At 28.7% G+C, this 18,584-nt stretch overlaps 1 protein-coding gene and 2 long non-coding RNA genes across 3 annotated transcripts; all 3 read left to right on the forward strand.

Annotated features, from left to right (window-relative positions):
• The first annotated feature begins 1,745 nt into the window (after positions 1 to 1,745).
• Positions 1,746 to 4,386, forward strand: LOC129884589 (uncharacterized). Its single transcript, XR_008765962.1, has 3 exons — positions 1,746 to 1,951; positions 2,116 to 2,166; positions 4,192 to 4,386. It is a non-coding gene; the product is annotated as an uncharacterized LOC129884589 (long non-coding RNA).
• Positions 4,387 to 7,346: 2,960 nt separating this feature from the next.
• LOC129884590 (uncharacterized) lies at positions 7,347 to 8,505 on the forward strand. Its single transcript, XR_008765963.1, has 3 exons — positions 7,347 to 7,562; positions 7,649 to 7,699; positions 8,251 to 8,505. It is a non-coding gene; the product is annotated as an uncharacterized LOC129884590 (long non-coding RNA).
• A 3,787-nt stretch (positions 8,506 to 12,292) lies between these two features.
• On the forward strand, positions 12,293 to 18,337 carry LOC129885801 (uncharacterized). Its single transcript, XM_055960226.1, has 3 exons — positions 12,293 to 12,560; positions 14,982 to 15,083; positions 18,082 to 18,337. The coding sequence occupies exons 1-3, from the start codon at positions 12,308 to 12,310 to the stop codon at positions 18,114 to 18,116; spliced, it is 390 nt and encodes a 129-aa protein (XP_055816201.1). The 5' UTR covers positions 12,293 to 12,307; the 3' UTR covers positions 18,117 to 18,337.
• The last annotated feature ends 247 nt before the right edge of the window (positions 18,338 to 18,584 follow it).

Below are 18,584 nucleotides of genomic sequence, written 5' to 3' on the forward strand. Positions count from 1 at the left end.
TTGGGTTGGATGAGTTGGGTTTGAATTTGTCACCCCTAATCCTTGGTCATCTAGTACCAACATGGTCAAAGTCTATAGTGCATACTTTTAAGGAAAAATTACACGAAACAGCAAATATTAAATAGTTATTATGTATTTAAACTATGTTTTGATTAATTATTAAATGCAGCTACAATTAATTAATTTTTCTATTTAATTTGTATAATTCAATTTCTAATTATATAAGTCCAGAATTTGTATATGCTTATCCAAGCTATTTGTATATGATTTGTTGATACATTTAATTTGTATAAGTTATGAAAAATTCATAACTGTATAAATTTAGAATTTGTATATAATTATTTTATTTGTATATGATTTGTTGATGCATTTGATTTGTATAATTTTTGAAAAATTCTTAAATGTATAAATACAAAATTTGTATATACTTACCCTGTTTGTATATTAACAAGAGAAATATACAAAAGAAATTTTGAAAAATTCTTAAATGTATAAATATAGAATTTATATATACTTAACATATTTGTATATTGGCAAGTGAAATATACAAACGAAAATACCCATAAAAATAAAACTATAGCTATAATTCATAATTAGGCAAATTGTAATTAAAAAACATAATTAAAATACTTATATTAGCTGTTTTTGAAATTTCCTCTACTTATAAACACTTTGATTGCATAGGTAGTGTATACATTGGTCAGGTTGATAAGCCAAATTAATGAAGGGTATATTTACGTAAGCCCATAGCTAGAGAGGCCCAAATCAGTTTGACTTCGGCCCAAATATACTATCATCTTTGACATTTATCTTATCCTCCTCTTCCTCCTTTTTGGACATTCCCTTTAAATTGAACATGTTTCTATGTTCGATACTTATTTCATTTTGAAGTTTAATTAAATTTAAATGCGCGTTGGAAAGACTCACATTGAGGATAAAGCGCTTCTAATAAAGGTGACTCTGTATCCAATTAAACTCGAATTCAAGACATCTAATATGAACAAATACTTACCACTTCACTACAATTCTCTGTGTGTGTTTGGTAGCTAAGAAAATATTTCTTTCAAAAAAAAAGGTGGGCTTTTAATTACTTTTTGGTGTTTGGTATAAAAATATTTATATATTCTGTCTATCCATCTTTTTAGTATATTGAATAGATAAAGATGGAGAGAGCCGGGGAGTATATATAATTTAGAGAAACCCAATAATGTAGATGGAGGGATGGATGAGTTGGGGTTGGAGGAGCGAGGGCTGGGAAGTTTCGGGGAAACAATCAGCACATAATTCTTCGGGAAACTTATATAAATATATAATATCAAGAAAAAATATTTATTATTTATAGCGATAAAAATAATAATTCACTGAACACTTATAATACAGTTTTAATACATGTTGCAGAGAACTGTTTATAAAACATATATAATACAAGTTTAATAGATGGATAATACATTTATCACATACTTTAATAGACTTATAATACATTATGTCAGTTTCTTACTACACAAACATAATATATATTTTAAAACATTTATATTGTATATATAATTCACTTTTAATACAAGTGTAGATTTATCATAATATTGTTATAAACGATAATAAATAAAAAAAATATCATTAAAATCAGTAATTAATTTTTTAAAAAACACTCAATCAAATAATTTTTCATAATTCTTTCTACTTATAAAATATAAAAATAAAGTTTGGTATTTGGGTCAAATGGATGGCCCAAAAAATAAGTCTAATGGAAAATCAAATAGTCCTCTGCCAATATTTATTATAAATATCTACCGACAGTCTGGCATTGAGAAAAATAACGAGAAAATGATGAGAATGACAGCTATAGCTATGGTGTTCATCGTCCTTTTATCGGCCAATATGGACACTGTTGGCGTCGCAGCTCAAGGCGTTAATTGCTATGACTCTTGTAACACCGCCTGCGTTGGTCTCCCAAGTATGCCTTCATTTATCCCTTTTAACGATATTGTCCGAATCAATTTATGCGTATTTTAATCATATTATTGAGAATCATTGGGTTAAAAAATATTCATATCTTAAATCTAGCATAATTGTGTATATGCTTATTACAATAATAACAACTTGTTAATTCTTTTTCAGCGAGAGAGTACTTGCGTTGTGATGGAAAGTGTCAGATCAGGTGCGGACCAGGTAATTCTCTTTTTTTTCTTTTTTTTGCATTTTTTAGCAATTTTTTTTTTGTTTTTAATTAGAAGAGCATATATTTTGGTGATGAAAGAAGTGTTCTAATTTGCTCTTTCATAGTCAAACTTAGTGAACTGTATGTTGACCTTTTTCTGGTTCAATGTTCTTGGATTTGCTTAATTCACCTAATCTTTAATGTAGTTGTAGTCTGGTACATACTTTTCTCTTCCGTCTATCTTTATTTGTCCACTATTGACTTTACATAATTTTTGAAAAATTATGAATAGTAGGATAATTTTATCATATCACCCTTTGAATATAAAAAATAGGCAAAATCCATCAGTGACCCCCTAAAGTTGACATCAACTCTCACTTAGACTCCTCAACTAGGCTTTGTTCATTTTAGACACCTCAAGTAAGGCTCCAATATGACATTTTGACACTTTGTGCTGACTTGGCACATTGTGTGTGCTACACCCATTTTAAGCGCGTGAAAAACATTTTTTTCTTTAAAAATATATTATTATTATTTTTTGTTGTTGTTGTTCTTCTTCATTTCTGCCATCATTTCTTCTTCTTTTTCATTGCGTGTTCTTCTTTTACAAATCCTTTTTACAAAACACAATCTTTCTCCATTTTCTTCAACACCCATTTGCTCAAAATTCATAAATTCCCCTCCCCCAATCTCTCCAAACGATTCAAGAATCGTTGATAGACTTGTTCACATATTCACTAAGCCTCTTGATTCATCAAAAAACCAAGAACTTGATGAGTTGGGTTCAAAGATTACTACTTGTATTGTTGAAGTTGTTCTTAGAAATCTGAGAAATTGGAGAATAGCCCATTTGTTTTTTAATTGGATTTAGAATTTTGTTGTGGGTTTTTTGAGGTTTGAATTCTTTAACAATTTCAAAGAAAATAATTTTAGATTTGTATTAATCTTGCCGGAAAAAATGGAGGTTCATCGAATTTTTTGATCCAATTTGATTTATATTTTTGTTTGACATTATAACTCCATTTTTTCCTCTTTAGATGATATGGATAGTGTTGGGTGGGTGTTGGAGGAGAAGAAGATTTTGTGGGGTGGGGTGGGGGAGGGGTTGAGTGGGATTGGAGAAGATGACGGCGGGGTGGAGAGTGGTTGGGGTTGGGGTGGGTAAGGTTGGAGAAGATGACGGCGGGGTGGGTGGGTTAATAGTTGTTAATTTTTATTTTTTAAAAAATTACTATTTAGATATAAAAAATGTCACGTGTCATCAAATTATTGGTCATTTTTTTCTATTCAAAAGTCATTATTTGATAATTATTTTTGATATATATATATATATATGTGCCACCTGTCTTTATTTAATTTGTTGTTTTTGACACGTTAGGCGAGTACATTACACACACTTAATATATTTTGGTAATTGTCAAAAAAGTGTCAAGGTGTATAAAATGAACAAAGTCTAGTTGAGGTGTTTAAGTGAAAGTTGGTGCCAACTTTAGGGGGCTACCGATGAATTTCGCCTAAAAAAATACAATGTCTTGAAAAATGTAATGGAAAAATAACTACTAATTAATGATAAGAGTAAATTAGAAACTAAGTGTAAATTATCTCTTAATTTCATAAATTGAACAACTAAACATTTATTTTTAGTATAGTAGAGAAATAAAAATAGACGGAGCGAGTATTAAATTGTACTGTAAAAAAAGGGTTGAAATAATAAATTTTTGGAATAGAGCAACAAATGGTGAAAGGATCACAATTCAAAACTGAATAAAAAACACACTTAATTTTAATAAATTAGCGATGCCCCAAAGTGTTTAGTCCAGCACTTCGGGGTATTGAATATAATTCTTATATAATTTTGGACAATTTCTATCACATGAGTCATTAATTAATTTTTGTAATTGAGCTTGACTCAATAATTATTTTCATAACACAATCAAAGTTAAGTTCATCTCAATTTTTTTAATTTTTTTATTTTAAACCCTTGTGGCTTAAATTTGAAATTTATTTAACTATAGACTCTTCATTTTATTTTGCAGATGGCAAAATTGATAGAAACTTGGGTTGAAAGTGCTAAAAGTACTAGCAAGCTATCGAGGCTTATATTGTAGAGAGTTCCACAATAATAATTGTTATCTTTGATAATAATCTCTTTATGGTTTGGGAAACTAAACGTTACGTTTACGTGTATGTTTAATTACTACTAATAATAGATGCATTGTGTAATGATGAAACTATGTACCTGAAACTAGGGATGTACATGGACCGGGTTGGTTCGGATTTTTTACAAATCAAATCAAACCATTTGTGTCGGGTTATTAAATCTATAAACCAAACCAAACCAATAAAAGTCGGGTTTTTCGATATCAATTTTTCTCGGGTTTTTTGGGGTTTTTCGGGATTTTCGGGTTTTTCATAGTATCTAATAAAAAGCACAGAACAGTACTTCTTAAAAAGAATTCTAGTACAAAATATCAACATATAAGATGGAGGCAGAACAATGTTTGAAGTTTTAACTTTATAATATAACTTTATAAGATGAGCTTTTTTTGTATATTATTTAGATGAGCTTCTCAAATCTCAATTTAAATGTAAGAAAGAAAACAAAAATTATGAAAAAATTTTAAAAAATATTTATAAATTACATTTTAATAAATATTTTTATGTATAACATAATTTAAAAGTAGTATATCTATAATCGGGTTGGTTTGGGTTCGGTTTGACTTTTTTTATTTAAAATCAAACCAACCCTATAATGGTCGGGTTTTTTTTTTCAAACATCAAACCATGTCAAACCAAACCACTAGTCGAGTTTTTTTTCCGGTTTGGTTTGGTTTGTCGATTTGGTGCGGTTTATCGATTTGTCCTGTACAGCCCTATCTGAAACTATAATCGACTATAGTCAGGTCGAAGTCAAATTTGCATAGCCATTTTTTATTTGGTAGCTATATTGAAGCTTGATTAACTTGAATTTGTGCATATAAAATTCATTTCTGCCTTTCTAGAGTTGGCGTTTATAAAAGAACTTGTTCCATACTTAAAGACTCCAATCTAAAACCTCTAATTATAAATTCAAATTTGTCAACGTTGTATATGAACTCAAATAGTTCTTTCTCGTGTAATATTAGAAAACAAACTTAAAAAAGGAAAAGAGAAAGAGAACTAGTAGTATATTTTTAATAAAATGAGTAGTGAGGAAATAGAGTTAGGGGTGTTTATGAAAAATGAAGAAAAAAATCGATTTTTTTTTGTTTGGTTTAGTTTTGGTTTTAAATTTTAAGAATTGATAAATATAATTTGATTTTGACTTTTGATTTTAAGCAAAAATATCTTAACAAATTGACTATATAAATATCTATTTTAAAATTAAAATTGCACATAATATATGTATATTTTTAAAATATGAATTTAAAAAAAAATTACGATATATCTCAACATTCGCTCTATTGGTTTGTAATTTAAGTGTTTGCTTTCATAATAATTCATTTCTTTGCGTTTACTTTCTAATTTGATGATTCTAAGAATCTATTTTATATCCAAAATAATTTGTATTTGAGCCCTTTAACTATTCATCATTATTTAATTAATTAGCATTAAGATATCTTTGCGTATATCACTATAAGATCTTTAATTGTTTGCATAAAAAATTCATTGTAGGAAATTTTATTGTGCTCTTTGGTGTTGGTCAAATTCTTGGGCAATGCATACCATTTTTGGGAGGAAGCTACTTATATAACTTGAGACATATATATTCCTTATTTTTTTAAGAATAATTGATTTGATAGTGTTATGTTCGAATATAATCTATCTAATATTTTTTTAGAATTATATTATCACTTTTTTTTGAAAAAATTCAACAAAAAAATAGACATAAACCAAAGCGGTAAAAAATTGATTTCAACATTAGAAAATCCAAATTAATTGATTTGATTTTCTTTTTTTAAAAAATAGACTCTAATCGAATCAAAGACTTCTATGAGTAAGGGGCTTTTTAACAATTTTGCTAATGGTAGGGATATTTTCATTTTTAAAATATAAAATAGAATGAAAAAATGTAATTTCGTGAGTGATACAACACGAGAAAAGAAAATCATATAAAGACGAGGCGGATTATATTTTTAAAAATAAAGAAATAAATCTGACTTTTTTCTCAAAAGAAAAATTATAAGTAAAAACTATTTCATACGTGAAATGGATTTTGTTTAGATTATATTTGTCAATTTATAGACCTACGGAGACGTATTAGAATTTTTGAGACACAACAATTGGGAGTGACCAACCTAATCTTTACTTCGTATCTTATTCATTCATTAATTAGTTAGAGTGACCTCCTTGTCTTCCTTTTGCACAATGGCCTCCTTATCTATCCAAACAGGTGACTGTTTATTTTATAAAATTAGCATTTTTCTCTAACTTGTTACGAGAGTTTATTAGAAAATATTTTTATGTTAGTTAGAGTATTTTACAGTGCACCAAAATGAGATAAATGATTTTCCTCCTTTTTTTTGGCATTGTTATTATTTCTTTACAAATATCTCAAGTTTTACTATTCATTACCTACTTTAACTAACTTGCCTGAGATTACTATTATATATCATTATTATATGATATGTCACCTACAAATTACAATATTGATAAATGAAGTTTTACTAGTTATTGTTTCAACTGTTCTTTTAAATTTAACCTTCCCCTTGAATTTGTTTTTTTGTTCATAATTCTTTAATAATTTCATATAACTTGTTTAGAAGCTTCAAGGTAGATATTATCTCCAGCTTGCGTGAAGATCTTAATAGCTCAAAGAACTCCTAATGAGAAAAGGTCAAAATACTCGGCTAACAAAGTTTGACAATGAAAGATCCTATCTTGTTCGTATACTATCTTTATTTAAATTTATTTATCTTATATTTTTTTTAAATCTATTTCAAAAAGTATATTTCTTTCTTTTTCTCATAATTTCTTAATTTTAACTTTTTCCATGATATTTTTAATCTTCACACAATCTCTTGTTGTTATTGTACTTTTATAACTTGATCGTGCTAAATCAAAATTAAATAAATAAATTGAAACGGAAGCACTAAAAGTGTGATATTTCAAATTAATGTTATCCAATTGAAAATTATCGATATATCCTCTGCCACTTGTCGCCTACTATACGTACGACACTAACTACAACGAGCTATATTAATATCCCTACCGACAGTTTTCTCTTCACACACACACACATAGAAAGAAAAAAAAGACTGCAGGAAAAATAGGAGCAAAATAATGGAGAAGAAGAAAATGATGAGAGTGGCAGCTATGGCTATGATGTTCATCATCCTTTTATCGACCAACATGGACACTATTAGCGTCGCTGCTCAAGGTGTCAATTGCTATGACAATTGTAACACCGGATGCGCTGGGCTCCCATGTATGTATATTACCTACTTTTTATTCATTAATACTTAGATAGATTCAAATAATAGTAACAAAGTCAGGAATTTGTTGATTTTTCAGCAAAGGAGTACCGGAAATGTGATAAGAAGTGCCACAAAAGGTGTGGAGATGGTACGTGATCGATAATTCTCTTTTTCTTTTTTCCTTTTTCATATTCTTTTCCATAAAGGTGTGGTGAACTTTGCTTATGATCACAAGTGTACGTTCTAGTTTGATTTTCATTGTCAAAACACAGCAAAAATGAAGGCAACTAAATAATATATAACACGCAGCTGTTCTTAGCCCCATATATTATGTTGTTCACGCTTTAGTTGTCCGGCCTGAACATGTAGGATGTTAGTATTCCGAATTGGTACGTAGTCGATGGCCAATTTTCTTCTTTTATGGTTTGGGAGAGTGTTAATGCTAAGAATTCAAATAAGGACACTCATTTGTCTCGGTCCCTCAACTTGGACAATCATCATCTCATGAGTTCGCCTTTATAATTGAGTTAGGCGAATATTCATTTTCATTTTTCATTTCAGGTTGTTATAAATATACAAAATCTATATATTTGTTGGCTCTTTTGTAAACCAGATCAACCAAAAGCATTGGACTATTATCCAATTTTTTAATTGTGCCGCTTAAATTTGAAATTTAACTATAGACTCTTCATTTTGTAGATGACAAGATTGATGGAAACGTTGGTTGAAAGTGCTGAAATGTACTAGCAAGCTATCGATGCTATTATTGTAGGGATCAGTTCAACAATAATAGTTGTCTCTTTGATAATATTTCTTCATAGTTTGGAAAAATAAACATTACGTGTTGTACGTGTATGTTTAATAACTACTATGACTTCTTACTTTAATAGATGCATTGTATGATGATGAAACTATGTAATATTTGAAATTATAATTGTAAGTTCAATAAGCTAACTAGTCAAGAAAAAGTTAGATTTGCCAACGCTATAAGTGAACTCAAATTGTTCATTCTCAAGTTATATTAATTTCCAACAGGCTAGACATAAATTAAAAAAGAAAAAAAAAGAATTACTTGTATTAAGTTGAGGATTTTGAGTCACGGTGAAAAGTGAATAAAGACATTATTGATCCTCCTAGGAGGTGAGTGAAAAAAAGAAGAGATGTAAATAAATTTTCTTTGGAACACGAAGAATATGTACAAGTTCAATTTTAGACTGTAATTTATATAATTCGCCTTTATGTATAATCACACTATTTGACTAATGAAATAAATTAAATAGTCCTATAAATTATATGTTTGAATTAGTTCTTCAATTTAAAACTCTAGGAACAGCTTACTTAATTCGTAAGCAATGCATGTGACTTTTTAGAGGAAGCTACCTATGTAACTTTGACACATATATATTTCCATATTTTTTTAAAGAATAATTGATTGGATAGTGTTATGTTCGAATAAAGTTAATCTAATATGTGTTTGAAATTAAGTATGTTGTCATATATCTTTTTTTTTCCTTAAAAAAACATCGAAAAATGAATTAACCAAAAATTTGACATAAACCAAAGAGATGAAAATTAATCAATCTCTTTATGTTTGTTCTAAGCTCAAAGTACCATTTTATACAAATAAGAATCCCCTACATTACTAAATTTCTTCTTTGGTTCGATTTGGAAATTTGACTTAATTAGTTTGATTTTATTTAAAGGAAAAATCCATCAAAATCTGTAACGACCCATTAGGTCGTTTTGAGTACTAGGGCCTTTTTATTTCATAAAAGACTCACCCCGTAAATTTTTAATGGGTACTTTGGACTAATTGATAACTAAAGTTATTTAATTTAGGGGTGAATTTAAATAACCAATTAATTAATGGGCTAAAGTGGTAATTTATTTAATGTCCTATACCACTTGTTCAATACATATAAAAATATATTAATGGGATTTAGCTTTTATTTATTTATTAATTTATGATTAGTTGCCCTAATTAATTAGAAAAGAGAAAAGAAGAGAGGGCGATTACTGCTACGGCGTGGAACCCGAATTGCTTCAGGTAAGCATTCCATAATACAATTGAAAAATTTGTCTCTTTCTGTTGAAAGATTTCAACTAGTGAGGGAGATGATGCAATATCACATGATATGGTTAATGTTCATTGGGCCAAAAAGAAAGAAAAAAAAATGGAAAGAAGACAAAGTGTTACTTCCTGTTGAATAATTGTATATAAGAAACCTTAATTTCTGTAAAGGTGTAAATGGGTAGAGGATATTATATTATGATATTAAACTTAAATTGTAAAAAGAACTTGGAAGTTAGCATGCGTACTGTTGGAAATTTTCTACAAGATTTTGGTCAATTGAATAATGATTATAGGCTAATATTTAGGGTGATGATATATATTAAATTCTTAGTTAGGTACTGCATTTTGTAGTTAAATTCTTTGTGTAATTTGGGTTTGATTTCAGATATTCTCATAATTATCACAATTTAATTCAAGTTTTAATATATTGAGGTAGGTAATTAAATAGTAAGTGTATTGTATTATATGAATACCATTAAATTTATGTTATTTGGAGGAATTAAAACTTAACCCTAGGCTTGAGTGTTAGAGAACTGATTTTAGAGTTCGGTTTGTCGTGGGGTCTAGGTAAAATATATAAATAATATTAGTTTCTATGGACTCAGTTGCTTACGAATATTGTATAATTAATAGATTGGAAACGTGAGGCTTTGAAGGAAGGAAAGACATTTGTGAATTAGCTTGCTTGGATTCGGTTCTTCGATTGAGGTAGGTTATGGTTTTTATTCTACATCAGAGATAGGCTCTTAATAGTGATTGATATTCATGGAGTAATATGTGTGAAATTTACTACGCATTTAATTGTTGTGGTCTGGATGGTTGATATGTTATTGTGATTGGTCTAAAATTCCGAGGCCATAAAATCTATAATCTTGAACTTGCCTTATCAAAAATGGTGCCTTGAATAAAGAAGGCTTGATGAAATATTGTTAATGAAGTGGAATATAATCATAAGGAATGATAAATTAATTACATTTGGATCGGGTGTCACGTTCCGACACGGCATATTTGGATCGGGTGTCACGTTCCGACACGGTATATTTGGATCGGGTGTCACGTTCCGGCATGGTATATTTGGATCGGGTGTCACGTTCCGACATGATATATTTGGATCGGGTGTCACGTTCCGACACGGTATTATTGGATCGGGTGTCACGTTCCGGCACAGTAATATAAAAGGAGAACAATTTAAAATGACTTAATGCTACCCAATCTCCAATAACTCATTTTCCAAAAGAGTGTGATGTGGAGGCATGAGTCCTCCTGTGTGATCTTGATATTGTTGATTGGTTATGAAATTATTCATTGTGTTGTCACTTGATCTTGATCTTGTTGGTTGCCACATATTAAGTGCTACGGTTGATTTTCCGCTATTACTTATTGCATATTAATTCCTATTTTGAGTCGGCCGATGATACCTACTCAGTACATGTTGTCCTGTACTGACCCCTACTTGTATCTTTCTTTGTTTTATTTGTGGAGTGCAACGAGTCTTCCATCGGCTTCGACTTGACTTCAGCTCTAGTCAATCTTCAGTTCATAAGATATCAGGGTGAGCTATCCTTCTAGCTGACGATGAATTCTCTTAGTCACGACATGATGCCCTTAGTGTTCGGACACGAACTATGTCACTTATTTTATTTTAGTGTTTGACATTCTAGACTTAGTATTTTAGAAGTTAGATGTCCTTGATGTGATGACTTTCAGATTTTGGGGGAAAATGTATTTATTTGAGTTTCCGCGTTATTGTTATTATTTGGGGTTTGTATCGTTGGTTCTCCCACCTAGGAGGTTAAGTGTGGGTGCCACTCATGGCCTATTTGGGGTCGTGACAAACTCGAACCAAAGACTAAGTAAAAGTAAAAGCTATTTCATACGTGAAATGGCTTTTGCAGATTATTTTTTGTCAATTTATAGATCAAAATATAGAGACGTTTTAGAATTTTTGAGATACTAATTGGGAGTCGTGAACAAAATGTTTTTATGTTGGCTAAATTATTTTACAGTGTTCACCAAAATGGGATAAATAAGTTTCCTTGTTTTTCCGCATTGTTGTTATTTAATTTCTTTACAAATATTTTCAATTTTGCTCTTTATTACCTACTTTAACTAACTTTTCTGAGATTAAGTCATGTTATATACCATTATTATTATTATATATTTCACCTATAATATAATAGGTTAATGAAGTTTTACTAATTGTTGTTTCAACTTCCCTTTTTAATTTAACCTTGCAATTAAAATAAGGTACAATTGATTCAAAATTGTCCAATTTTATAGACTTGTATAGAAGATACATATAATCAGCTTGCCTGAAGATCTTAAAAGGTCTAAGAACTTCGAATAAGAAAACGTCAAAATACAGCTAATCAATGTTTGATTATGAAAGATCCAATCTTGTCCATATGTATACTCCGTTTTAATTTCTTTGTTTTACTTTTTGATTTTTTTAAAAATATTTTGTTATTTTTTTATATCTTTTTGATTCTAACTTTTCTCACAATATATTTAGTCCGCATATATTATATATTCCTCAGACTCTACTTCTGAAATTACAATATTAACTATGTAATTGTTATTGTACTTTTAAAACTTTTTACTAAGTCAAAAATTAATCAAACAAATTGAAACGAGAAACAATTAGTGTTATCCGATTGAAATTAATCAATATTTCTCCGCCATATGTTCTCTACGATACTAATAAAAGTGATTACGAAGTATATAAATATATCTACCGACAGTCCTCTTTTCACACAGAGAAAAAGGAAAAGAAAAACAGATTGCAAGATAATGGAGAAGAAGAAAATGAATGCAGTGGCAGCCATGGCTATGGTGCTTATCATCCTTTTATCGGCCAACATGGACACCATCAGCGTCGCTGCTCAAGGCCTCAATTGCTATGATAATTGTAACACAGGCTGCGCCGGTCTCCCATGTATGTCTATTACCTACTTTTTATTCATCAATACTTCATTAGTTAAATTGGATTAATAGCCGCCAAGTCAAGGAATATACATACTCCCTCCGTTTGGATTTAGTGGTTAAAAAACAATAATTGGTATATATAGTGAGTTTACTAATTATATTTTTTAAAGATATTAGCTTATTATTAATAAATTGAGGATATAATAAGAAAAAATCGTATACCTACTTGATTTGTCAAAAATAATTAAAAAAAAATTGATAAGTAAAAGTGAACCTAGGAAATAAATGGAGTGAAAAGTAGTAATCTTTGACTTTACTAGAATTTCTGTCATTATACTCCCTCTGTTAATTTTTACTTGTCTAATATAAAATAATTATCTAATTTTATTTGTTCAATTTAAAAAATTATGATATAATTTATTATTTTGTGTCTATTTTATCATTTTATTAAATATTATTCATATTTCAATAGTTAGATGACTTATAATTAATAGGGGTGACATAGTAAAAGAATTTTTTTTCAAAATAGCAATATTTTAGCATTTAATAGGACCCCTTACCTACATTTTCAATACTTATTAAAAATGGCTATATTTAGTTTGTTATTAGATCCATTTATGTATTTTTTTAAAAGTTTCAATTAACAGGAATACAAATAAGAATTATCCAACTAGAGAAAATCAGGAAAGACAATCTTTTGAAATAGGTAAATTTTAAAATAGGTAAAAATGCTTAAATTTCTCAATTTGTATCTTACAAAGATTAGGAGTCTCAAAATAGGAGATTCTCCTTCTTCTTCCTGAAACACAATAATCGACCAAAAATTTGTATTGGATTGAATTCTCCATTGATAATCATCCTTCTTCCTCAAATTCAATTCAGATAATCAAATGTTGTTGCTAGAATAATAAAGATCTTCATCAATTTGTAACGAACCGTTAGGTCGTTTTTAACGTACTAGACCTATTTCTTTCATAAAAAAATTGTCGTCATATTTCAAGTTTGATCTTCTAGCTTTACTCTAAAATGTATTTTTTCAAAAGTTTTGTTGAATTAACCTATAAGGAAGAACAAATAAGTTTAATAAAAGAAACCATTGATTTGAAAATGACTACAAAATTCATTGGAAAAAAAGATCAATGTAGTATGCAAGATACAACATGTAAAATTGAATTAAATACAAACCATCTATAAACTTGAATGAATACACTTTCAAATGCATGGATACAATCATGCTTAAATAGATACAAAATCAAATAGTATTGTATGTATAGATAATACAATTTAAGAAATGATACTATTCTGAAAACACACAAATAGATTGTAAAAAATAGGATACATATCTGCTTAAAAATCCTAACTCAGTTGGCATACCTATTGACTATTGTAATTAATACAATCTACAAATAAATACAAGTTTCATCTAAAAAATCCAATGTAATATGCAAGATACAACATGAAAATTATACTTAATACAAATACAAAATAGCATAAATATTGTAAAGAATACAACTTGATAAAGGATACAATATGTTGAAAAGTGCAAATAGATTGTGAAAAAAATCCTAAACCAGTTGGCATACCTATTGTAATGAATACAAACTAAATATTTTGAATAAAATATAAATGCTATGTGAAGAAAAAATAGCTCACAAACAAAAATTGATATTAATACAAACTAAAAAAGAAAGACAATATTCTTAACAAAATACAAATGTTATGTGAAGAAAAAAATGTTATGTTCTTCCTCAATTTGGTCTTCAACAAGTTCTTCAACTTATTCTTCAAATGCTATGTTCTTCCTCAAATCTCTAAAAAATTGATAAAATCGTGAAATATATATGTTGATAATTTGAATCAATGAGATTGTGATGTATATCTTTGGCAAGAATTTAACAATTTTTGGGGAAAACATCGTACACTTTTGATGAGAGAGAAGTGGAGTTGAAACTTTGGAACATGGAGGGAATGGAATGAGGAAATAGAATGAGAGAGAACGTGGGTAATTATTAGGTGTCAAATATGTGGGTTTCGAGATAGTTTAGGAATTAGATTATGATACATTTAATTTGCTATATATATATATATATATAATATTGTTCTTTTAAATTATATTCTTAAAGTGTAGCTATTTTTAATAAATAAGTTAGAAATTTTGACTAGTTACATAATTTTTTCTTATTCCCATAGTAAAATTACTCCACTATTTATTATTTCTTAATTATTTTTTTAAAGAAATATGTGGCAAATCAAGCATGGATAAATAAATATGAAGGGAGAAAGTAGTATTTAATTTTATTGGCACAATATAATTTTACAAGGAGGTTCAATGCTATCTATTTTCTTGAACCTAACTCTGCCATTGAATTATTTAATAAAAACAAACTGGGGAAATATTGTTTATAACATGAAGAATTTGTTAATTTTTCAGCGGCGGAGTACCTGATTTGTGATAAGAAGTGCCACGAAATGTGCGGAGATGGAAATTCTCTTTTTCTTTTATATTTTTTTTTCAGTTTATTTTTAAAAAGAGGTGAGTGTCAAAAAAGTCAAATACACATTTAAATTATTCTGTTTATTTTGAATTTCATACATAAACTATTTAAAAAACATTGTGTAATATACTCTCTTTTTTATTTGAAAAAACTTGTCACATGGTATTCCATGTAGATAAAATATTCTATCTCGACAAAAATTAAATAAATTATTAATATTAGTTAAAAATTAAAAATTAAAATATTACTATCCAAAAAAAAAATTATTTTAAAAAATAATTATTTTAAAAAAAAAAATTAAAATATTTTTCTCACCCCACTCCACCACTTCCCCCTACCCCCTCCCTCCACATACTCCGTCAATCCCCGCCCTTTTATTTTCTAAAATTTCTTTTATAAAATATTTTTAAAAAATTCAACTTCACTCTCTCCCCACTCCTTCCTAAAAAATATTGATACATTATTATTTTTATTTTAAAAAAAAATTCTACCCCACCCCATCTACCCCCCTCCTAATTTTTTTTTTACATTTTTTTGGTTTTGTGTTAGATATGACTAGGGTACCGAATATAACAGAAAAAAATTATTTTAAGAAAATCTCGCGGCAAGTAAAAATACTTTTCTAAACACACGCACAGAAAAAAATATGAAAGCTTTCTCTAAAAACTTTTATAAAGAAATTTAAAAAATAAAAATAAAACTAAAAATTTGTGTGGGGGGAGGGGGTACGGTGAGAGGAAGTGATGGGGTGGTGTAAGAAAAATATTTTACATTTTATTTTATATTTTTTTGGGATAGTAATGCTTTAATGTTTAACTTTAACTAATATTAATAATTATTTAATTTTTGTCAAGATAAAATATTTTGTTCATGTGGAGTGTAATGTGTCAATTTTTTAAATAAAAGAGAGAGTGTAGTATACACATCATGATGAGAATGTAATAAAAAAGAAAAATATGTTTCTCAAACTAATAAGTGATAGTTTAAGTATAAAATTCACACTTTCAATAATTTAAATATAAAACTCAAAATAAAAAAATAATTTAAATATATTTTTGACACTTTTATCTTCTACAAAAAAGTTGTGATGAACTTGAAACAAGTGGTCTAGTTCGATATTCATAGTCAAACACCCAAACATAGGTAGTAAGCTTTATTTTGCCCCTCCCCCCGTCTTTTGTGGGGTTGGGGGGGTCTTTATGCTGATTTAATGTAGTTGTAGTCTCAAGGGCGGAATCAAAATATTTGATAAGGGATTCAAGAAAATTAAAAAATAAGGGACTGGATGAAAAAAGTAAAACAATGTGTCATTGCTGAGAATCGAACCCGCAACCACGGGCTCAATCACAAGCGTCTTATCCACTGATCCACAATCTCCTTTTATTAAGGATATGCAAAAATAATATTTGTACATGAATAAAAAAAATTGCAGTATATATATAGTGCAATTTTCCGACGAAGGGGTTTCGGTTGCCACCCCTCGCACCCCTGTAGCTCCGCCCCTGTGTAGTCATGTATATTAAATTGAACTATGAAAAGGAGGGTTAAAAAAATAGCGGCGGATGTTGAATTTTAATTAAAGGTGATTGAAATATATTATACATACAAATATTAGGTAATATTTTCTCCGTCCAATAATATTTTTCCACTATTAATTTTATACATTATTTAAGAAATTATAAATAGAAGGATAATTTTACCATATCACCCTTGAATATAATAAATACAGTGTCTTGAAAAATATAATAGGGAAATGACTACTAATTAATAATTAGGGTAAATTAGGAACTAAGTTAAAATTATATCCTGATTTCACAAATTGGACAAATATTTTTGAAAATCTATTTTTAGTATCGTGGACAAGTAAAAATAGACAGGGAGAGTATTTGATACCGCACACATAATGTAATTTTTTGATAATGATGTTCAACTGATCACGATTGTACCACCATATACTTCACTCTTGAGCGTGAGATATTGCATTATTTGAAGAATCCTAGATATTGTTGGAAAAATGTTCATTTTTTAACATGGTATATATCAACACCATGTTCATTCCAAATCCTTGTTTATCCAATGTTAAACCCATATATTACGTTGTCCGAGCTCTAGTTGTCTCAATAGTTGATGATCATTTTTTCTTCTTATATGATTTGGGTATTGTCAAAACTAAGAATTCAAATAAGGAAATTCAAAAATGAAAATCATGGAATTTTTTCCCCCGATATACTAAAGGATTGACATGTGGGAAATTAGCATCCCAATAGTTGATGATCATTGTTTCTTATATGATAGAGTAATGTCAGGACTAGGAAATCAAATAAGAAAATTCCAAGAAGAAAATCATATACTAAAGGATTTACCAACTTATATTATATAAAAATGTTATTATCATATTTACATAATATAATTTTTCCACAAGTTGAATTGACACATATTTTTTTGGCCCTAATCTTGAATGATGAGTTCGGCTAAAGTTGAGGTAGGTAAATATTCATTTTCATATTCTACTTTAAAATTTAAATAAAATCAGTGTATTTGGGCCTGAATCAATCTATAATTAGTTATCAGTAACAACATTCTTTGCATTCTCGATTATTGTGTTAACTTTTGGAGACTCGGCACTATATATACACAATAAAGTTTAATTCATCATGAAATTTTCATATTAGTATCTGCAATTACTTGTACAATTGTACCCTTGAGTGACTGTGTCTCTACTTTTTTAAAAGAAAAGCATCTACAGTTTGATCAAATTTATTTGTTACTAGGGTTAGAATATCAAAACTAAGAAATGAGTATCAGTATTCAAAAGTTATTGAGTTCGTTCGAATTCCATATTACATTATAGCTCCGTCCTTGAATATATGCATACTATACATATATTATCTTATATATTATACTTGGAAAAAAAACATATGCATTTGTTGGTTGTTTTATAAATTAGATCAACCAAAGATATTATATTGTAATTATTTCTTGTTTTAACCTTGCAGCTTAAATTCAAAATTTAACTTTAGACTCTTCATTTCGCAGAAGTCTGGTTGAAAGTGCAAAAAAGTACTAGCTAGTTATCGAGGCATTATAGTAGAGAGTTCCTCGAGGCATTACAGTAGAGAGTTCCACAATAATAATTGCCTCTTCCATAGTAATTTCTTCATAGTTTGAAAAAATAAACGTTACTTGTACGTGCATGTTTAATTACAACTATGAATATGTACTGTAATAGATGCATTGTCTGATGTTGAAACTATGTAATAATTGAAATTATAATTGCCCATTTAATTTGCTAGCTAGTCAAGTCAAAGTCAAATTCGCCAGCGCTATAAATAAACTGAGTCATGTTATATTTATTACCAACATACAAGGCATAAATTAAAAAAGAAAAAGAGAATTAGTTGTATTTTTTAAGAAACTGAGTAATGGAAAAATAGAGTGATGGCAGGATAGATGAAGCTTGTTTAAGTGGTTGACCACAATTGATAGGTAGAGGATACAAGTTACAGTTACAGAATTTCGACGCTTCTTTTTTTCTCTTC

The sequence above is a fragment of the Solanum dulcamara genome, chromosome 4, assembly GCF_947179165.1.
Source record: "Solanum dulcamara chromosome 4, daSolDulc1.2, whole genome shotgun sequence".
Classification (NCBI taxonomy): domain Eukaryota; kingdom Viridiplantae; phylum Streptophyta; class Magnoliopsida; order Solanales; family Solanaceae; genus Solanum; species Solanum dulcamara.